We start from the raw sequence: 24,104 nt of genomic DNA on the forward strand, positions 1-24,104 counted from the left end.
ATTGCTTTTGGAGATTGTACGTGTCCGCACTTTTGCACCAGCTGTTAGCTTGACTGTTTGAGAAGAGGTGTCATTTCATTTTAAATGGAGATATAGTACTTCAAACGAAACAGATTGACAGTTGATAAAAGTCTCTCTGATGGTGACATAGATTTCAGATGGAGCTCACACTTTGTAATAAATCTTTCTGAGCAAACACACACATTGCAAATGCAATTTCTTAAAGTGCTCACATCAATCTGCCACAACAAACACACACATTTACATATTAATACAAAACAAAAACAACAAGCAGCTGCATCTGTTATATTTTAATATGTGCAAAATGCTGCTTAAGCATTTGTGAAATGAGAAGGTGGATTTGTCAAGTCAGATTTTCAATTAGCACCTTCCTGGACAGCTGAGGAACAGCAAACAGCTTTTTATGATGGAGGATTAGAAATCTGCCAGAAAAGCAGCACGAGGCTGGTGTACTGTGCTGATAACTCGACTGGAGCTGGTGTCACGTTGTTTTCAACCTTAAAGAGGGTTAAAAAACATAGCAGTGAGCTGTCAGAATTACCCTGATATCCTCTCTTTATGTATGTCTTGGTTATAGTTCCAAAACATATATTTTCCACATTACCAGTCATTAATTTGTGTCTGTATTTGCAGACGTAAAAGTTGTGGGTTGTGTTTCAAACACTTAGAATTAACACTTGTGATTGTTACATACTGATAATGGTAGAGCCCTGGAATAAGCCTGTCTCAAGAGGGATCAAGAAGCTGTGACGTAAATAAATGAATCTATTGGTTTGTGCATGCCAACACGACTCCGTCATATTTTTCATCCTGCATAAAATGCTATTTAGAGCCATTCACATATACTATTTGCTTTCTATGCATGTTTGACCTTCTCTCCTGACCCAGTGACCTTTTGAAAGAACATAACAGGTATCGGTCTAAGGTCAGTCTGCACCACAGCAGCAATAAATCAACTTGATTGCATTGAGCTTTTCCACAGATGTGTTAAAAAGATAAATCTGATGGTCTCATTGTTCCTAAAGACTGACCACATGTGTGAGTGCTTTGGTTTTTGTCCAGATGAAGTCAGTGCTGCATGTGTACATGTGTAAGCTGCTTGTCTTATTCACTTGCTTGTCATCCACTGTGCCAAATGCCAGCAGAGGCTGTGGGGTAGATAATAATGTGTTGGCAACAATGATTTTTGACATCAAAGGTTGGAAGACAAATACACTGCTGCACGAGGTGACAGTCAAAATCTGGCTAAAGCCTGATAGTGTTGGGTGGTGTGGGATCACATCAGAAATGGCTAAATTAGTGTACTCAGATATAGCAATATAGATGTAGACTACTTAGATAGGTACTCATTTTAGATAGAACTAATTAGGATTAAAAGAGAGGTTATCTATGGATAAAACTGGCTTTTCCGTACACCCACACTATGGGATGTTTGCCATAAATCAGACTTAATCGATTATCCAATTAAGTTGAAATCAGATCAAAAAAGGCCAAGAATGTCCTTAATTTTTTTCTCTGCGACTCCCATTTTCAGTGCTTAATTTTGTGGATAAGTGATACAATTTTTCCAATTTACTCAAAATGTTTAAATATAACTACTTTTCGGATTGCAAACATTTTGCTGCGTGCAATTGCGGTGACACATACTTCCTTTAAAATGCCTGCAGAAAACCCATCTTCATTATGACATTTAGCTACTGCTCTAATGATACAGTTGTGCGGGGTCATGCAGAGAAAAGTACAACATCTCATCTAATGGTTCAGAGTGACTCACTGACACTTCTTGAGATCATTACAAATTCAATTAGTGCAACATATTCTGTGTAAGCTCTCCAGCAAGGCAGGGTTGTTCTAGTTGGGAAAAAAAAGAGCCTGCGAGCTTCACCCACAGCAAAGATATTACCTTGTACAGAGCACATCCCTGCAGAGTGGAGGTTCATCGTGATATGGTCATGAATATGGATGAACCAAAGGTAGCATATCCTGCTGTGGGCTAAGTGGAGTGGTGGCCTAGTATTCTCACACCCACTGATTTATGGTACTCTGAGGTTGGGTGATGCAGTGGAAATGACATGAAACCAGCTTGTGCATGTTTTATTTAGCTTAGCCTCTGTTGACTACAATGGGCTATTAGCAGCGCACAGCAGCACTTCTTTGCACTGATTTCCTCCTGCTGCTGTCTCTTGCCACTTTTTTTTTTTTTTTACCAACACTTTGTTTTGTTATATGTACTTCACTGTTACACTGCATAACACGTTGGGGCCCCATTCGATGAAATTCAAAGTGCGACTGTAACTGTTTTGTTCCACGTCTGGTAATTTAGTTGCTCACACAACAACTTCAGGGGCCAAACACAACACTTTGATCCCAAGAATTCAGATTTTTTTTTAAAGGACAAACAAAACAATTATTATTATTATTATTATTATTATTATTATTGTTCATATATTGAACATAATCATGATTATGCCATATATGAATAATATATTACATTTATTATTTTTTTCCACCTTGTCTGCACATGTAGGTCAACACAACACTGTTTTATTATCGCAATGAAACAAATTCACTCATTTTATTGCATAATTGTGACCATCACCAGCCCTTCCTAGGGAAGAGTAAGAAAAATGTGAAAAAAAAACAAGGCAGTGTTACGCACCTTGATGAGGGGGAAAGGAACAGGGAAGAGAGAGTTGGGGTATTTAAGCAACTTCCAATGTCAAAGCAAAAAGTTACAGGTTACTCAAGGAGCTCCACCTCAAAATTCCTGTTTGCTATTTATTTTTTGGAGTTTGGGAGATTAAATTTACTGCAATCATGTAAAGATACATAGAATAACTGATAGCCTTTGCGTATATTGGGGAGTTTCATTAGATTTGTGGAGGTACTGAACCATCTACTGTATAACTAAAGAATATTTAGATTTTCATCCCAAATTATATTGCTGGTACGTGGGCCAGGTCTGGCCTGGGGGCCTTGAGTTTGACATATATTGTTGCTGGAGAGGTCAATGTCACTACAGTACAGAGCTTAACTTTAAAGGTTTTTTTGTGTGACTAGTACTTTGTTTGCTATTACAATCATTTCATTCGCCTGCCTTTCATTCATGCAATGGTTTTGTAGTTCAAGCATGAGTTTTGTTCTGTACCCTAATAACTGCGCACTAGTCCACTTTACTGCACTTAGCTTCCATACACTCACTCTTCTGGTTCTTTGAACAAAAACAAACAGTATATTAAATAATTACATTTGTGGGAGGGAAGTGTTTTATCTGCACAATATGGCAGTGGTTGAATCTGTGAAAACCACATTGCATTTTAATTATACAAAAGTTCAAAGCTCATTTATATTTAGTGAGTTTGTCCAACAAAGTGTTTTAATAAATTGCACATTTGTCCAGCAATAGGCAAGTTTGTGAATTAAAGGCCAGCCTTTTTGGAAAAGTCTCTTAATCATGAATTTTTCACTTTAAAAGAGCAATGCTTAATAGGATGAATCATCCAATTCAAACTGCACTGTTCAATAGAATGCTACTTTTAGAATATAATGTTTGCATGTTTTAGAATAAAAAAAACTTCATTTTATTTTTAATACTGGTGCGTCTGTCTCAATAGCAGTCATCGGACGATTACCAAAACATTTATCATCCTTTCTCTGACAGCGTGGAACTGAAAAGAAGATAAATGACCTTTTTATTCCATAAAACTTTTTTGCACATCACTTTAGGGAATTAATAACTATTTAAACAAATCAGAATTCATTTAAAAAGATGAAATGGGTAAAAGAAGAGCAGCGAGGCTTTATCTGCAAGACAGTGAGAAGATATTTAATGTTTATTACAGCACCCAAAGGATCGAAAAGGTCACAAAACATGACATGCAAAATGTGGTCCGATGCTGTCAAAGAAGAAATAAATAGTTAATGAATAAATGGTGCAAAAAAAACAAACATCAACAAAAAAAATTCCAAGTGAACTAAATAGTAATTAAATCCCATCATTTTAGTCTCATCAATGATCCAAATCCCTTTCCATTACATTCAATCCCATTGTGTCTTTGTGCGAGGTTCATCGTCCACCTTGCCTTGGTTGTTGCCCAAGGGCAGCTGTGCCCTACATACAGTATATGAAGTAATGGCACATCAAAATCATACAGGATGGAAATATGCCTCACCTGCACCAGTATAACTGTGGTGAGTTAATTAATACATTGATTTTAACATAAGGTCATTGATGCCAAACAAACAGAATGACGTCGAACAAATCGGGTGCTTTCCAGAGAAAACAGAGCAGGTTTTCATCTTCATTTTTCAGCCTGTGTATTTACAAATGTCTCCTCACACACATCACACATTTTCTCCTCTTGGATACAGCTCTCTGTTTTGTCATAAAATATCTGCCTAAAGATCAAATAAGTACAGTAGTTCTCTACATAGACTTTGAGGTAAAAAAAATCTAGGGGTTTACTGTGGATGCAGCAGATGGTGGTAACAGAGCCTGTGGGATAAGACATTTGAAATGTGCTCTTGATTGATGGCAGCAATAGAAAAATAAAAAATATAAATCACTGTTCAGTCCTGCATTAATAATGTAACAGAGGTTTTACTCAGAGCAGAGGTTCTCAACCTTTTTAGCCCGCGACCCCCAAAATAAAGGTTCCAGAGACTGGGGACCCCTACTGTACCTGAAAGTGGTTGAACACAGACATGAACAGTCATGTGGAGACAGGGCCATCTATAAGGGGGAATAAAGGGGAGAGTTTAGTGGGGTCCATCCATAAAGTCAGCAAAATGATGGTCCATTGTTCTATGAATCTGTGATTACCACATTTATTTATCTGAATAATATCCACTGCTATAGTCATCTTAAGATGTTAATCCTTGTTTTAATCAAAAATAAAATGGGATAAATTTGACCCAAAATGGTGGAAAAGGCGGTGAAATGGGGTTTTAAAAACCACAAAAATTGGTTAAAAGTTGCATTTTTGAGTGGCCAAAAACAGACAAAAAGTGGTAAAAAAAAAAGGGTTCAATATTGGATTAAAGGTGGCAGACATGGGGGAGGGCCCGGGGTGTAGTAATTTAAGAAGTAGGAACAATTAGTTTAAACTGGCAAATATTAGGCATGATAATTCGTGAATGTGGTAAAATGGCAAAAAAATAACCATGAAATATTGTGCAAAGAGGTTAAAAGTGACAATAAAGGGTCAACATATGCAAACATTAGGTAGGAAAGGTGGTGGAAAGAATGTATACAGTATATGCCGAAAATGTCTTTTTCAAAAGGTATTGAAATTTGATAGAGAAGTGACAGATGGCAAGAAAAAGTGATGAAAATAGGTTAAAATATGGCAAGTTTGGTATAGTTGCAGAAAAAGTGTAAAAAGGTGCAAAAATGGGCTCAAATTGTAAAAAAAAAAGATAATGATTCTTAGTTCCTTGAAGGCCTCTGGCTAGTCCAAATTTGGGCCCTGACTACAAGGTTGAGAACCCCTGACTTAGAGGACTGTGTGAGTTTTCCTCATAGAAATGATCCCATTCAAAGCTCTGCATTTGCTGGATTTCAGTTGATATCATTGACAGGGAGACCACATTCATTAGTTAATAATAGAGCCTTGAAACATCATTCGCAACAGCTGAAGTTTAGTGCAGAATAAACAGAAAATATATAAATACAAAAAGACACGAGACATAAATTTACACCAGCAACTCCTGCTTATTTACATAAATTATTATTATTATTTTTTTAACCATCCAAGGTTTATTTCACTTAAACTCACACAGGACACTCTTCATAAATTCTGTGTAATTGCATAAAAGGTATCACTCCGCTGCATGTCTGCAGCAGACAGAGATGTTTGTATTCATCATCGCATCAAATGATCAGAGTAGAAAACACTTTAAAGGTGTATGACGTAACAGATAAACATTAAACTGTCAACAGGGAAAGAATCAAGCTTCAGATTCATAGTGTTGATGTTCAAACTGACAAGAGTTTGTTTATCCAGCGCTATCGATGAACACTCTTGATAAGGTCGCTGACTGCAATGTTTGGCATGATTCCAGGTAATTAAAGCGATCTCTTTGTTCAGTTACAAAACAAGTACCGTAACGTGTTAAGTCACCACTAGAAAGCAGAATAATCACTGAAACACGCAGGACACAGCTTTCTAAAACGCCAGTGAAGGCCATAGCTTGCATGCATCGACTTGTAGTTTACTACAGTGTGTGCTACATAGGCCTAACCTTTTTTTTCTTTTCTTTCCCTGATTAAGCAACAAAAAAACATTGAATTGTTGCACCTCTCTGAATCTGACATCAGTTATTAATGCTGTGGGTGGTGCAAAAAAAAAAAAAAAAAAGTAGGACAAACCTTCGCAGCTGGAACTTAAAGATCTGACTCTTTTTTAATCTTAACGTTTTGAACATTTGAACATAGTCCCAGTTACTGCACGGTAAGAGACCAAAAATAGTTTGTCGTCGTGAAAAGTCATGCAATCTGTAATGACTGAGGTTTCAGAGACTTGAGAGTGAGCCGTGGATAGTTTTTTTTGAACGTCGACCACCATCAAAGCACTTAAAGAACCGTGAGGTGGTTGTTATTACTCTTTTTAAAATGACTATCATTGTAACTTTTTCCCCCCACTGTGGGCGATTCACACTGACATCAGTTCAGCCGCAGCTGTTTAGAACACTTAAATACAAAGTGCTGAATAAATATCAAAGATTTCTTTATGGATCAAAGGTGAAGACAAACACATACAATGATCCGCACACACGCGCCCGCACACACTCTGAAAATAATACTACTACTTTTTTTCTAAATTCTCCTAAATTTTTATAGTATATTCCAAAAACTCCTCGTCTTCCTCCCTCTGCGGCGGCCTGCATTACTGCTGGTGCTGCTTCAGGCTGAAAACAAAAACACAGGAAAGAAATTTGTTAGCCTTGTTTGTTGTCTTTGTGCAAACAGATTTGACAAGACAGGTCTCTTCAACCACACGGAATGTCAAGTCTGCTCGGCATTTCTAGTGTTTTTTTTTTAATTTTAATTTATTTTTTGTTTTGTCATGTTTGATTCCCAGAAGCTTGATTCACCTGTAAATGCATGTCTCGTGTCTTTCCTAATATAGTTTGAATAACAAAGTAAACAAGGTCCTTAATCCTAATGTAACATGACAAAGGAACACAGACATAAATGAATGCTACTTGTATTCATCTACTGGTGTGATTCTTGAACAAAGAACAGCTTGAGTGTACTAAAAAGAAAAGCAGGAACGAATAATCCCATTTTGCAATTTTTCCAGAATTGCAGTTGTCTATTTTGCCTCCCATTTGGCTGCACTCCAAATCCTAACAAAACACAGAGATGGGAGAATAGACCCTTGTGTTTAAGAAGCAATAATTACAGAGGATTTAGTTAACTTCAACCGTGACTGTTTTCCTGCAGCTGCATTCTAGGGCTTTATTAGCATTTGTAAAGGATCATGAACCTCATATGGATGCATGCAGGTTGTTTAAAAACATCATATTTTTTGGAAGGTCTTCCTGACTGAAGCAGAAATCTAAATTATGCTGTACAACACTCTTTTGTCTCTGCAACACTGCAACATAATTGTTCCTCTTGTCAGTTGGAGATACTTTTTGTTTTGTTTTCATGATGTGCTTTTGAAATGTTTTCCCCTCAGAGAAAGTCAAACATGTCTGTACGCATCAGACTTAAGCAGGAAAAACTAAATCTGACACACACAGCATAGAAAAAAAGATGTTTGAGCCCTAGGTGAAAACAAGTCGCATACAAAAAAAAAAAATACAAAAGATGCATCAAATTCTTCAATTTTTAATCAGAATCAGAATCCCTTTATTTATTTTTATTATTTATATAGGGGAAAAATGCTTTTGTTACAACCGCTCAAGAAAATATCACAAACAAAAGAATAAACGTTAAACAAAGATGAAAGAAAGAATAAACGTTAGTGTATAATTAAGTAAAAGACTGTTAAAAATAAGGATTAGATACACACACATTACAGTAGTAAAAAATAAAGTAAAATAGATAATTATAATACAAATATAAATATACAAATTGTATATAAATGTTAAGAAAATTGTCTATAAAAGAAAAGAAATCCTTGTTAAGAAAGCAACTCTGTTGACCTAATTGGGTTGTTGGTGACTCCACACACGCACACTTTGAAGTTAGAGAAACAGCGAGGATTCAGAGACACCCTGGCTGTCAGCACCTATCGCAGTAATGGCTGTTAAAATAGTGGCCTCTAAACCCTGTCTGCTCTGTCAGGATTCATCCAGCACACTGAAATCTCCTCGGAGAGGACGGATTTGACCCCGGAAGCCTGTACGGTTCCCTCAGAGAGGACAGGTAGCGGCAAGTAACACAACAAGGCCTGTGAAGCGGAGTTAAAAAAAAGTCGTTTCTTATTATCTGATTAAACACTTCATTTAATCAAAATCCATGACAAACATACAATGCTACTGATACCTGACACTGAATAGTGAATACATGGAACTCTAGTACAGTGGTTCCCAAACTTTCTTGTCTTGTGTCCCCCTTGAGCCTTTTTGTCATACCATGAGTACCCCCTCCCTCATACGTGTTCATAATTCTCCAAAAGTAACACATAACACAACCGAATATTCAACGCAAGTCATTTTATTTCATCTTCTTAAATTGAACAATTCATATTCAGGCATTATCTTCTTATTTAACTCAAATTAAACATAAAATGATGTTGCTTTCAAGGCAATAAAAATGATAAATATAAGAAATAATAGTAAATTATAGTAAACGTTTGTATTATTAATACTAATATATTATGATTATATTGTTATTAGGAAAAAAAAGTCATATAAATAAATAAATACAAAATAAATAATTAACCTGCCTGTGTTATATGTAATTTTTATGACATTTTCCACAAAAGGAGCTTCTTTGAATATGTCCCCTTTAAACAGGCATTTAAACTTTAAAAACAAGCCACAGCGCACATGTACCATTATATTGACGGACTTATGAAATGACTGAGAATATTTTTTATTATCTTGAAAATAAATTCTTAATTTTTCCACGTAGGGGTACGCATACCCCTGGTTGGGAAACACTGCTCTAGTAGAGTTGCTCTAATCTGAGTTTTCCAACAAGAACCCAACAAAGTTTTTATATAATTAGAATGATTGTATTATTTATGCATCCTGTAAAATATTTTGCTCATGACATTTCACCTTATACATCTGTACATTTTCATATTAAAATCTGAAGTCATTGACATGTTATTACAAGTTCTTGAGATCAAATGTAGCTTTTTGTAGCATCTGAGCTTTCAAGATTTTGACATCCTCGAGAAAGAAGCCTTATTTTGTTTTAGACAGCTGATCAAAGTAATATAACGAAGAATTAAATAGTGTCAGGGCAAAAATTGTTAGTTATGTTTATTATAGACCTTATTCTTTTTAAGGCTTTAAGTTGAGACTTTTCATTTCTGCTGTCTCATGTTTTCTACTCTCTTCTTGAGGTCAGCTTCCCAAAACACATCTTATCCCTCAGACACAGAGGCATCACACACTCACATGCCTACACACACTCACATAGTCACACATACACACCCCTTTACACATCCATTCATACACACAAACACCATACACGCACACACCTCCAACACTCACGACAATCAGGAGATACCAGAGAACTGGTTGTTTTGACCTAAAGAAGAAACTGTCTCTTTTCACTCTTCTTTCACCTCCTCTGTCCACTTTATCTCCTGGGGGGAGGAGGGAGGGGGACTGAGGGGGAATATACGTGATGAGTTAGAACTGTGGGCCACTCGGTCATCGGACGTCCGCCCGGGGCGGTCACTAATTTTGTCCATCTTTGTACTCTTTTTTATTTAGTTTTATAATAAACCTTTTTTATAAAATCATCAATGCCTCGCCTGGACTCCATCATTCAACCAGAGCAATAAATCATGTCTCCAAATGAGGTCAACCGCAAATTTGCCGTGACAATAGTTTTAAGACATTTTAATCATGAATTTTAGAAATAAAAAGCACAATTTGCTATCAAATCACAAGGAAGTGGTATGTTGGTCACTTTCAAACCTTTCTTGATTCAAAAAATAATAAAAAGAATCATTAAACAAAATTATAATAGTAAACATAAACTACTGAAGCATCTCCACTTTATTTCTGGGGGCGCTACTTTCTGACAATGGGTGCAACTTACTGTATAATACACACACTACATGCACCCCTGCGTTGAGTGCTGCTGAGCTCATCGTTTTATGGATATAATTAAGTGGGAGAGGGTATCTGGTCACAAAAGCGCAATCGTCTCAAGCTGTGTTTTACGTTTTATGCAAAATAAAAGCGATATTTCTCAATTTCCACAAAGTTTAATTGCGCTTTGAACATGTTTCCGTTGAAGGTTGTTTTGGACAGAAGCCTCTGTAACTCCTGTGAAATCTCATCCCGCCAGACTTCTCTGTAGGAAGATGGACGCTCCAAAACCTCATTATAAAGTAACACTCTGTATTCCTTTGTTGTTTGCTGTTTAATGTGGCAGACAGTAGTATTTTTTAAGCCTAATTCTAAGAAATGTCTCAGTCTCCTCTTGTGTCTACATGTGCCGCGCCATGTTTTCTTGGCAAGAAGTGGTCACGTGACCAGGTACCTCAGGTCATGAGACGTGTAACTGGGGAAAAAGTGTTTCCACAGGGCTTTTGAGATATATTCCAATATCAAAATGTCTGAAAAACCTCCTCCTTAAAGCATAAAAACATTTTCGGGATATTTTTAAATTTCAGATGTTTCCATTACCTGTTTTATTGCGCTGTTTACATTTTGTGCATTTCCACAGGTAATGGAAACGCAGCTTCATACAGCCTCTGTGATATTAGATGACTGCAAGTACTAAAAAAAAAAAATCCCCTTTGAGCTGCTGATGCACCAAACTATTTCGGTGAGATCTGCAGGGTAACAAATGGCAAAGGACGAGGGCAGGAACACTGACAAAAAGAATAAGTGGGAGTCGAGGGTGTAAAGAGGGTCACGGTCTCAGAGTGAATAGGGTTGTTAAAAAACGGATCCAATAATCTTTTCCTGGGGCCGAACATGTGAAGGATGAAGAGAGGGCAGTCAGCAGCTTGGTGTCAAGGTGAAACGTTTTTTCCTGAAAGTCTGAGTCATCGTAGCATGCTGTGTGTCTGTGTGTGTGTGTGTGTGTGTGTTTCTGTGTGTGTGCATGGATGTGCTTATGTCAGGTAAACACAGAGATTTGTTTTCTGCATTCACAGTCATACACTGCGCGCTCCTCATTACAGTTACTCAAGGCTGTGTGTGTGTGTGTGAAAACTATGTGAGTAATTTTTAGGCAGTAGGTGTTTGAGAAGTGTGTGTGACGTGATGTAAGCCTACAGCATGAGACGATGCACGATTGGGCATTCAAGTGTATTCCAAGTCTGTGCGAAAAGGAAGTAAACGATCGCAAAATGTCCTGAATTGACCTTACAGTGGAGCACTGGAGGCTACACACACATGACAGACACACACACACACACACACACACACACACACACACACACATACACACATGAATGCAGTGATCTTATTAGCAGGTCAATAAATCAACCATTTGTATTCATCTTTGCTTAACATGACGCACCGCAGTGTGTCACACACACACGCACAGCCACAAACGCTCGCTCATGTGCATTAGCTTGTTTTTCACTCTGTGTGTGTGTGTGTGTGTGTGTGTGTCTCAGTGATACTGATGCTGAATAATTACCAGGGTGAGTAGGCTAAATGGATTGTGCGAGACTCAGCCATTGTACCCTGGAGGTTTGTGTTAACATCAGCAATTACATCGTCATACAGAAGTACACACAAACACACAGGCCAGAGGTTGGAAGTGTATAAATAAAAAGAACAACAACAAGAAATCGCACACAAATCAAAGGCCTAGCATGCCTAAAGAGGGATCAGAGCATGACAAACATTTTATGGGTAGTTAAAGCTCTAAGAGGTGAATAGCAACACTGTAGTTTGTCTTAAGCAAACTGCTTTATTTTCTGTAGAGCATTTAAACTAGATAATCATCTTTAATGTGTCGGCGCTACAGGAATTTTTTGAGCTCCAAATATTTTCTGGTTACTGTTGCACAAAGACCATCATAGCCTTGAGGCAATTCCACAATAACCATTAGCTCTCTATGGCGCATTTCCACTGGCCGTATCGGCTCTACTCGGCTCGGCTCTACTCTCCTTTTTGCATTTTCCACTGGGAAAAAGTACTTGCTCCGTGACACCTGGTGCTGCTTTTTTTTTTTAGTACTTCCTTTGTTGAGGTTCCAAAAAAAAAACAGCCCCGGTCTGAAAATGTGACGTCGGCTCAAAGCAGACACTGATTGGGTCTGAGAATCATTACAGCGTAGAGTCATCAACTCACGAACAAACAGGAAGCATTTGGTCAGCATTAATTTTTGTTGGCGATCTTGTGAGGATGGCAGCAAAAAAGTGCAATCAGTCGAGTCTGGCAGTTTGGTGTGTCAGAATAAAAACAGTGTAGGGTCCCGGAAGCGAGGAGTGTAGAGTCATGTAGAGCCGATGCCGCCAATGGAAATGCGCCATAACGTTCATAGATTCTGCGTCAAGGCACAAAAAGATATTTGGAAAATGAATGCTGTTGAACCGGACAGAAGGATCTCTGGGCAGTCCCGTTATGCAAGCATTGGGGTACGTTTCCAGGTCCAAACTAAATTTTAAGATATATTTAGGTATTATTGCCAGATGCCAGATTGTTTTGGGATTGCATACTCCTTATCTCACTTTGCGTGAGTGATTAGCCAGTGTTTTATTATCATGTTTTTTTTTTTCATTAAAGGTTTGTAACTAAAGACACGCTCTTTCTGCAACAACAGCATTTACACAACCAGCATAAATAAATACAAGGAGGAAAAGACAAGAAAAAGATATTTGATTAGAAAAAGGCAGAAATTGAATTACCGTAGACACCCATGACTAGAGACATAAAGCTTGATGAAAGGAAGGCAAACAAAGCTAATGGCAGATTGGATAGATTGGACGAATATGAAAAAGGATCTGACATAAGTGGTGTCCTGTGTAGCTAGATTTCAATCTATTTTTCCTTTGAATATGGGATAATTAAATTGTATTTTTCTTCTTCTGCTGTTTCAGATTGCTTGTTTTCAATTCCCACCCACCATGTATCGTTAGCTCAGCTTTATCTCCTTGATTGCATCATTCAAACTGTGACCCCTTTCCTTTTTCTTTTTTTAAAAGCTTGAACAACACTCATATACTTTTCAGTTTCCTAAACAATGTATACACAACAGTGTTGTCTCCAAAAACCACAGTTTTACATTAAACTAAAAAACTTTTGCAAATTAGTAGTTACTACAGGAGTCCACTACTACCAAAAGCCTGATTACTGTTTCCTGGTTTAAACACATACTTGTTAGTTTTCTCTTTAACTCATTGAGTGCCAAAGACGTCTAAAGATGTTTTTTGGTTGAGTAACATTGACTGCCAAAGACGTCTATAGATGTTAATTGTGTTTTTTGGCTGGTGTGACGAAGCTCTCCTGTGAATATCTAACTTGTACCATGATGTAGTGACCAACTGGTGCCATGTAAGTGGTAGCAGTACACCTTTGGATGAGAGATCACCTGTAATGGGCAGAGCTCAGAGGGAGCGGAAAGGAGTTTGTAAGAAAGAAATAGAGCTAAGAGATGGTGAGAGAAAACAATAAAAAAAACGGGGCAAGCGGTGAGACTCGGCATGTCCGGGAGGAGGAGGAAGTTGCGTGTGTGGAGAATGACGGGGGGAGAGACTTGGAGAAATGCCAAAATAAAGTAAGAAATCCATTCAACTCTGACCGAGATAGCAAAATAATAATGTTGCCATCAAAAGCCCGCCCTCAGACGCTTTTCTCAGCTTTTTGTCACAAATTGGCGATTTGTGTGAAACTTGCCTCTATTCAACTGCTGATTACGGAAGAAACAAAAAATGTTTTCTGATGAAACTAGAGAGTCTAATCTTTCAGAATGTGTTTTCAGATTGTCATAGTACAAAATATTCTGTAGGTCTCAGTGAAAATCATCTGAAACGCCAGGCAATATGGGGTTGGCTGCTCTGAAAAGGGCTGGCAGTGAATTAGTTAAATGTGTTCCTGTTCAAGGTTTTGGCAGTATAACATAAAAAGTACTAATTTTAAATGAATATAAACCTTATGTCATGGACGATTCCATTACATTTTGGAGGGAATCTGGATCATTTTCAGAAATCAAAAAATCCTTATCTCTTATTATTAACAAAATTAATCAGTTATATCGGGTTGGTTCCAGATCGGATCCGGATTGTGTATTTCACCACAATTTCTCAAAACAATGGGGGTGCCTATATATTTGTACCTACTGTATCATTATTAATGGCAATAGAAATTTCCTCCAAGCCTTTAAAATGTGAATGATCACAGTACCATGATCAGGATCACTGATCCAGATAACTGCCAATATCTGACAAAGAGATATTTAGCGCTTGGTGGAGGTTTGAGCTCTATGAGTGCTCTTGTTTAAAGACTGTAATTGAATGAGTAACTTGGACCAAAAGCTCACTTTGGAGTGATGCAACAAGGTCATGCAAGAAGCATCATTGACAGAGAGAGTTTAATGCAATAAAAATACAGTCCTTTTCTTGCTCTGGCCAGTTTTCAAGCTTAGGTTCAAAGTGAATTATTATGTCTTTGCTTGGTTGCTGCTTTGGTCTCGTCTAAGAAATTAGTTCTGTTACATTTCCTCAGTTATATTTCTCCTGCTATTCTGTTCATGAGCTGCTCTGTACCGCATCTGACAAGCAGACACGGTACAGAGCTGGCAGGAAGATCAATCCAGCTGTTTTTTTAAAAAAAGAAAAAAAAAAACTGTTGTTGTCTTATTGTATCACATTCATATTGCAAACCATCACATAGTCACAAATGGACCTATATGCAGTTTTCATTGATGCTTTTGCAGTGGAACTAATCTCCTGCCACAGTCAGCAGCCTGGAAAGCTGCTTAGACATGGAAAAGCTCATCCTGAGTGTGAAACAACCCATATGTGACACACACACACACGCACACACGCGCACACACACACACACACACACACACACACACACACACACACACACACACACACACACACACACACACACACACACACACACACACACACACACACACACACACACACACACACACACACACACATTATTTCCTTATATATGGGCCATTAAACTGCCTTTTTTCTAAAGCTGCAGATACCTCAAGGCTCTCAGATCCTGCATGTGTTTGCTCTTGAACTTGTGTGACTGATGTAGGGATGAATAAAAAATGGGACTGACAACACCTTGACCCAAAGTAGTTTTCCAACACACATTCACCTGACTGCATTATGTTTCACCTGAGTGACTGTGTGAAGGCAGAGGAAGTGAGGTTGATGAGGCGGAACTTGGTTCCGTTTCCCAGAAGATCGATACACCAGTGCAACAAACCTGGCATTACTCTCTGATAGCGTTTTCATTTTGATGGGTTTTATAGCCGTTGCATTTGGAACAAATGCTTTAGCACTGCCTTGTTAAAACAGTTCTAGCTCAGTGTGATCGAGGCACTAATCCTGCAAATATATGTTGTTTGGTATAGAAAATAATAGTCATGTTAATTCCAAATATGTTTATTTTAGTTTAGCTTAATTTATTTGAGCAATTTACTTTCATATTGCAAGGAAATGAAAACTCAAAAGGAGTAGTATGCAATTATCATTACAAACAAACAGCAACATCACCAAGAGAAAAGCCTTTAAGTACATTTCGACATCACACATTTGTTGCCTTACTAGTTCCTTGCCATTTCCATATTTAGTGGATATGGTAATGGTAATACCCTGGTATACCCTAATTTGTAAATAAAAACATTGACTATATATGTGAAATATGTGTTCAGTTCAGGGTTGGGGTCAATTGTAATTGTTATTGCGTAATTGATAATTAATTAGAATTTTGGCAGAATTATAATTCTACCGATAATTGTAATTTTAAGAATCTGTTGCTGTCGTAATCATAATTATCATTGTCAATTATAATTTATTGCAAATCTGTGGTACCACATTACAGTTCTATGTACAGTTCTACATGTAGTTAACAATTATTAAAATAGGTTTCATATCAAGCTTTCCCACATTTTACCAATTAAAAAAAAATGTTAAAACTTATATCTTCATTGATTAGGAAGCCCAACAAAGTAACCGATAGATAGAAAACTAATTAGATGATATATGCTTTTATTGTATTTTACAGCTGATTTAGAATCCGTTATCATAAGAGAAGGTTAACCTTTATTAGGTTATTTATTTCAGGCTCAGTAATTGTAATTAAACTTCAGTAATAGCGAGCGTTATTGTAATTGACTTTCTGAGGATAAAAAATAATTGGAAAACTGAATTTTAATTGAACATAGGTAATTGAAAATGTAATTTTAACTGAAAAATGTAATTGACTCCAACCCTGGTTCAGTTTGTGATACTGTATTGAGCAGCGTTAATTCTTCATTGATCATTGGGCCGTCTGTCATCACATCCTTTACCTCCGTTCTTTTCCAAATGAATCTTATCCCTCTGAGAGCCACTACCCCTCAGTGCTCCATGGAGTTTCCTCTGAGTCCATACGCCTTAAGCCGGCTGTGATTGTGTGGATGAAAATCCTTCTCTTCATCTGTCTATTGACCCATCACTACTTCTCCTTCAAATATCCCTGCTTCTCCACCATCACTTTCTCCCTCTCATGCATCATTGCCCCGTGAATCAATCCTCTTCATTCTGAACAATAAAGCCCTGCAGGTGTCAGCAATAGTGGCTTCATCCCATTGTCCACTGACTGTGCTGCACATCAGCCGGGCTCAAACTTTCAGTTCAATTTGAGGAGATTTACTTTACTCTCCGCTGCACTTTGATTTGATTTGGATTTCCTCATTGTTTGCTTCATTTTACGCCCACTGCATTTAGCCCCGAGAACACAAACTTTCCAAAAGTGATCAAACCCTCACTGTATGTTCATTGCACACTTTCATTAGTGTGAATGTCACACAGTCGTGTCAAAAACACACGTTTCCGTTCATCTCTTGCATCATTTATTGTGTGTGCTGCCCTCACTGCTCTTTTATGAACATATTTCATACACAATGTCTCATCTTTTTCACATCGTAAATGTAAAACTGAAGGAGGCGGAGAGTTATGAGATAGCATTTTCATAAATTATAGCCTTTGTGAGATATTAAATATCTCTTGACACACACTGTAGATCGTCACCTAACTTGACTTTAGTTTAGCTGCTACTCTAAAGGGGATCTTAAGCTGATTAATGATTTAATGTTAAAAAATTAAAAAAAAAAGAAGCATTACTACTTATTATCCATCCATCCATCCATCCATCCATCCCAGGGCTAACACAAAAAAAAAACAAGCAAGTTTTGAGTTTTTTTTCTAAACTGCATCATAGATTGGTTTTGGGTTTGATTCCTGGGACAGACGACCTGAGCCCGTTCTGTGTGGGGTTTGCATGTTCTGCTATTATTTGGATTTTTTCCTGGTATTCCAGTTCTCCCCCAAACAGTTAACTATTTTTGGAAGGCTATTATCTGTCTCAGTGTATCCACTCTACCACAGACTAGCACATGGTCCACGATTATGCCATATGGTGCCAAATATCAGATGACTCTCGCAACCCTTTACAGACTACATAATATTTATAAAAATATTCACTAGGGATGGAACAAGAAATTGTGCAGGAAGATCTTGCAACATTAAAACATCATGTCTCATCGGGGGTCCCGCTTGTATCACTGTGTCACACAGAACGAAAGCCCCACAATGTTGTCAGAACACATTTGGAAAATTGGTCGCTGTGGCTGTTCAGACCAAAATATAAATATAGAGGATGCTGTTCTAGTCAGCATTGGTGTCTTTTTATTTGAAAGCAAACATAGTAAGATGATATGAAGCCAACTGACAAAACATGACAGCTGATAAGCTGCTAGCTGTGAGCACCCGAGGAGCGCATTTCAATCCTATTTCAAAATACGGTATGGTACGGTACTTCATTATATCCTTAATGAGAGTGATTTCAATTTCATTGGTCTCAGTGTGACTAAATAATGTAGTTGCAAGACAACATAAGTAGAATATACTATATTTGTGACAGGTGTGATCTTTATTTTTAATCCTACAAATCAAAAGTGAGGGTGTTAGCATAGCACGTGTTTTATTTATTGTTTTGCAATTCAAACACAGTAGTAGTAGTTGGACTTTTGGACAACATGTGTGCATGAAAGTAAAATAAAGCAAACAAATGACCATCCATCCATCCATCCATCTTCTCCCGCTTAGCCGTTTCCGGTTCGCGGGGGCAGCATCCTCAGTAGGGAGGCCCAGACTTCCCTCTCCCCGGCCACTTCCTCCAGCTCTTCCGGGGGGACCCCGAGACGTTCCCAGGCCAGCCGAGAGACATAGTCTCTCCAGCGTGTCCTGGGTCTTCCCCGGGGCCTCCTTCCGGAGGGATGTGCCCTGAACGCCTCACTAGGGAGGCGTTCAGGGGGCATCCTAATTAGGTGCCCGAGCCACCTCATCTGGCTCTTCTCGATGCGGAGGAGCAGCGACTCTACTTTGAGCCCCTCCCGAATGACTGAGCTTCTCACCCTATCTCTAAGGGAGAGCCCAGCCACCCTACGGAGGAAACTCATTTCGGCCGCTTGTACCCGTGATCTTGTTCTTTCGGTCATGACCCAAAGTTCATGACCATAGGTGAGGGTTGGAACGTAGACTGACCTGTAAATAGAGAGCTTCGCTTTTTGGCTCAGCTCCCTCTTTACAATGACGGACAAATGACATACTTTTTTTTTTTTTTAAAGCTTCATATCACTTTGTGCTCCTTACACTCACTCGGAGCCTTTTTTCTTAGCTTACCAAACAGTTTAAGTCCAAACATTTTGCAGGCCAACTGTTCTAAAAATATGTTGGTTTTTCTACATTTCTGGGAAATGTTTTATTTTTTGGCGCAAAGTACCAGTAAATAAATGGCAAATAAACAAAAACAAAATCTGTCACATGTACCATTCTGTTTTTAGTGTCCTCATTCTTTTCCCATTGTTCTCCCTCATCTTGTTATTGCTGTTTTTCTCACTACACCCACTTCCCTTTAACAGTTAAGTTGTTTGCTGGAGTTTGGCTGTGTTAGTCTCAAACATGTTGTTTACCAAAGTGAAAAAAAAGAAAGTGTAGCCTTGACACACAGAAATACATTGAAACCAAACAAAATAAGCTTTTGTTTTTCATCTTAGTTACACTTATTCTTATTTCAATGCATTTAAACAGAGAGACGAACAACATACACACAGACACACAACACTGCATACAATCACACTCAAGATGGTACACATGATAAATGTATGAAATGTAATGGTTATAAACAGCTATTGTTAAATGTTCTGTAATAAAATTGGTCATCTTTTTGTAGACTAAACAGTTATACATAGTTTTTTTACACACACTAAGGACAAACCAAGTCTTATACTTACTTGTTCTGGTGCTTGGAGCCCTGGAGATGTGCGTGGTATTGCTCGATAGAATTGAGGACCACACTGCAAACACTGCAAGAATAACTATTGCGCAGCCCTGGAGAAGCACAAATGGACAAACACAAGTCATTAGTGTGATTTTTTTTTTTTTTTTACAATAGGCAATGTGCACATTTAAAAACCAAATACCATCAAGGAACGACTGTGAGCAACAACACAGCACTTTTATCTTTAGCTACACTTAGGTCATTTTCCTATCATAGAGCGAAAAAACATCTGAAGTATCTATATCTTATTGGACAAATGTTATGCACTAGTTAAATTATTTAATCCTTTGAGCTTTGATATGTATGTGTGTGTCTGTGTGAGTGTAAATTCAGCAGGGTTCAACAGAAGAACTAAGACACGGAGAAAAGAAAGAAGGTTGTGTGCACATCCAGTGCAGGGCGCGGCTGTATGCAGGCTTACGGTAGTGTAACAACCTCAGACACAGATGTTCGCTAATTAACGGGCTTGCAGGTGGTTGCTGAGAGCTCTCAGAAAACATATAATGATGGAAAATGTGATGGAGTGGGTAGAGGAGACGTTTTGTAGTGGGGAGTCGGGAACAAGCAAAAAGGGGAATTTCACAGAGAGGAAAATGCTTTTACAAAAAACACAGAAAGAGTGAAGCAGGATGTTTGATTTACAACATCTCTCATATTCGATGTGCAGCATGACACTTTATCAACCTGAGACAACAATGCGATGCATTCCTCACCATCCTGTTGCTTTGACACAGATTTTAAAGAAATACTGTAAGTGAAATGGTGGCATGACAAATGCAGTTGAACATTATCTGGTATATAAATAGATAGTGTATATCAGCCTCAACCTCATGACCCTTGAAAGTTAAAGCAAAAGATAGTAAAAGTTATTGCACAAATGCTCAGATGAAGGCTTTGAAAATAATAATAAAATAAAGTAGAACCAGAATCAGAATCAATGTATTTGTCATTGCAAACGTTACCGAGCAGCAACATTTCATTTCAGTTTCATCCCGTCCAAGAAAACATGAAAAGACAATCACGCATAACACTTATACCATGGAAGCACAGGAGCGGGAGAACTGCGGTTTGCCACAAGGGCGGCGCCACTTATTTATATGAGTAATGGGATAACAACATAAAGGAGAGGTGAGGGGAAAAGGCAGGTTTTGAACTAAATTCCCAATTGGAGAGTAAAGTATAAAACTAGGAAAAAAATCTCTCCGCATACAGGCATTAAGCAAAACAGTCAAAGAAAACACAGTCATGATAACCATAGCACTTGGACAGGTGGGGGTGGTTGGTGGGGCAGGGGCAGGGCGGAGAGGGGAGAGGATATCCAGCCGCTGAGGGGCACGGGCGTGCAGCCTCTCTGGGCACTCCTCCACAGACACCTTCCCTGAGCTCAGAGGGGAGGGGGGGCGGGTGGAGGGCCGGTGAAGGTGTAGACAAAATAAACCTTTGCTCTCTGATACAGTCAGATGTTATGTGGCCACCTTGGTAGGCCTGGTTCAGAAGACGAAAGTCCAGGTGGCAATTGGGGAGAGGAGGGGGGGTGGAGGAGAGGCAGAGCGTTAGATCTGCAAACATCCATGTGAGACTGAGGCAGAACCTTGAGCTGGCGTGTGGTGGGGGAGGCCAATGGGCGATAACGATTTGTTAATAGCCAAGATGTGATGGCCACACAACTGAGCCAGAGTATTTATGAAACAACATCTTGTATTGCGTTCTGCAGAGGTCACAGTTGATGAGATCCAAGCAAGGGAAATCTGTAAACTCCCAAAGTTGCCAAGGCTTGTTGATAATGAACCCTGAAGCACAAACGAACCCCAAAGCAGAAACGAAGTATGAACCACAAATGATCCCCGAAGCAGAAACAAACCCCGAAGCAGAAATGAAGCACAAAGCAGAAACCAAACTGAAAGCCCAAGATGCACGCAAAGAGGGGGGGCTGGGCGGTGCAAATTGCAAAAAAAGGAGTATAGTCACTTTCTTGTACTTTACTGTAACGGAACACAGACCAGAGGTGACATACCTCGACACTTTGTCTTTGACTTTGTAATCCTAAGTGTGTCGCTTCATGGATTGGTTACACCTGCTTGTGTGTGAGTGCCCTTTTCCCTGCCGTCATTTTGAGATTTATGATGTCTTTGTATTACATCACCTTGTGCTTTTCTTTGGTGGTAATTGGGGAAGTGTGTTGAGGGATGAAGATGTAATAGAGTTAGAAATAGTGGGAGGTCATGTAGGCAGGGCTGGAGCTGCATAATGTGGCATATTTCTGTGGCCTGGAACATCACTCTGTTTCAGGGGTGATTAAGGACAAGCAGGCATTTACAGGAACTGAATCAGTCGCCTGCGGTAAGTCTTTGGCTTAAATGTTTATATTTTGCATTTATTAGTAGTTAATAACCACATCTGGAAGTGTAGAAACATTATTTCTGTCAGAGCAAATTTCCCTCATGTTGTAAAGGAGAAAGCATTTATGGGATAAGATCTAGAGCAAAAATCCATCCAAAATCTTTGTGTCTTTCTATTTAATTCTCTTTTCTCTAACTCCACCCCGGATGGCAGCGAGAAAGCTATTTTTGTATTTACTCCTAGCTGTGTCATACGTGTACGCCTGTAAATGTGCTGCAACAATGCCCTTTTAGCCTGATTGATGTCACCGCAACACAGTCTGGCTCAATATCACAATATGCAGTCATTTTTGCCCGTGCCAGTCTCACACACACCCACTAAACTTACCTAATTAAAGTAGTTAGGTATAGTGGCAGGTGTGGCGTTAGTGAAGCTACAGTGGTCAGGCATTGAGCACCGTCTGTGTGACATGTAAACACACATGCAAGGCGTGTGCGCGCGTGCAGGTCCGTAAGCTTGTGTGAGTGTTGCGTAAGGGGGGTGGATCCATTATCTATGTAATCTATGGATGCGTTTACATGTCACAGACGGTGCTTGATAGTGAAGCGCACCTGACCACTGTCGCTTCACTCACGCAACACCTGCTTCTACATGTGACTAACATCATTTTTGTTAGGCGTCATCCAGGTGTGGCGTATGTGTGCATACACTTTAAAGTGTGGCGTAGGTGTGGCATCTGCAAACGCGCTAACGTGTTAAGGCACGTCTAACACAAATGCGGACGTGACATGTGCATTGTGGCCATGTACCCGTTCTAAGTCTATGGAAAATGTAGATGTAGTGTCATACGTGCAGGCGCAGGGTACGTGTTCGATGGACTGGTGCGCATTAATCTAGAATGGATGCCATCCCCCATACATACACACACACGCACATGCACATGCACACTGCTTTTGGTTAACAAAATAGTCTTAGCATGAGACCACACTGTTCCCTAATACATGCTAATTAGATGCATACAAAATTGTGTACAACCAAGTGGTAGTACCCAGCTCAGGATTGAGCGTTTCAGTGTGTGTGTGCGTGTGTGTGTGTTTAAATAGCCAGTGTTTGTGAGTGTTTTTTAAGCCTTGTTAATTACATAACAACACATGGCAGTCAGAGAGAGACCAGGGGGGGGGGATGAGCTTTCTACAATGAGTGTGGGACTGTTTTATGGACGTATTATAATGCACAGCACCCTGTGGTATTACTGGCAAATCCAGTATAAAGACGTGTCAAAGCATCACAAAGAACTCATGAGCTAAACTAGACATGCAGAGAAACAAGATTTACTATGAGTAAAGATTAAGACCGAAGATCTAGATCACACACTGTGTAGTTGGCACCAGAGGTGAATGTAACGGAAGTACTCACGTTACTGTAATTGAGTTGCTTTTATCGGTACTTGTATTTTTTTCAGTATATTTTAAATTTAATTCATTTGGTGTATTTTTATTTTAAAAAAAACTATTTAACATTTTGACAAACATTTTATTTTATACAGATGCCTTTGTGGAAAATAAATTAAATTCCAAATGTGCAAAATTTGGTCTCTTCCTTTTTGAGTTTATACATGAGATGCTGTATGCAAGGGAGTCGTGGCAAGATTTCTTACCAAAAATAAACATCGGCGGTGAGAATAACGAACTTTTACTTTTTAATTGAGCTACGTTTTACTTGTAGAATTTCAATCAAATAACAGTACTTCTACTTGCGTAGGAAATATCAGTACTTTTTACACCTGTGGTTGGCATGTTCTCTCTTATGCATTAAATGCACTTGCTTCTTTAACTTTAAAATCCCTGGAACGTGGCTTGAAACGGTCAGATTGGTGCTGCTGGCTGATTTTAAAACCATTTAATGGATTGTTGATAACCCTTCTTTAGCTCTTTAACACAGATTTAAATCCATAATCATTGTGTTTGCCTGTGACTGTGTATTTGTGTTACTGTATATAAGACAGGTCTGTTTTAAAAATTAGACACTAGGCACTTTGAGATAACCTGGGTAACTAAAGGTCACAC

General features: G+C 38.7%; 1 protein-coding gene across 2 annotated transcripts in view; it reads right to left on the reverse strand.

Annotated features, from left to right (window-relative positions):
• Positions 1–5,333: 5,333 nt before the first annotated feature.
• LOC114476761 (zinc finger matrin-type protein 4) overlaps positions 5,334–24,104 on the reverse strand; it is a 57,848-nt gene continuing 39,077 nt past the window's right edge. Inside the window, exons 6-7 of one of the 2 annotated variants that reach the window (XM_028468646.1) lie at positions 19,652–19,748; positions 5,334–6,930 (exon numbers count right to left, since the gene is read on the reverse strand). In XM_028468646.1, the coding sequence (XP_028324447.1) occupies positions 6,909–6,930; positions 19,652–19,748 (119 nt within the window). In that variant the 3' untranslated portion in view covers positions 5,334–6,908. Of the gene's footprint in view, positions 6,931–19,651; positions 19,749–24,104 lie in introns of those variants that run through there. The other variant, XM_028468647.1, reaches the window with a different exon arrangement.

Source organism: Gouania willdenowi, chromosome 15 (genome assembly GCF_900634775.1).
Source record: "Gouania willdenowi chromosome 15, fGouWil2.1, whole genome shotgun sequence".
NCBI lineage: Eukaryota > Metazoa > Chordata > Actinopteri > Blenniiformes > Gobiesocidae > Gouania > Gouania willdenowi.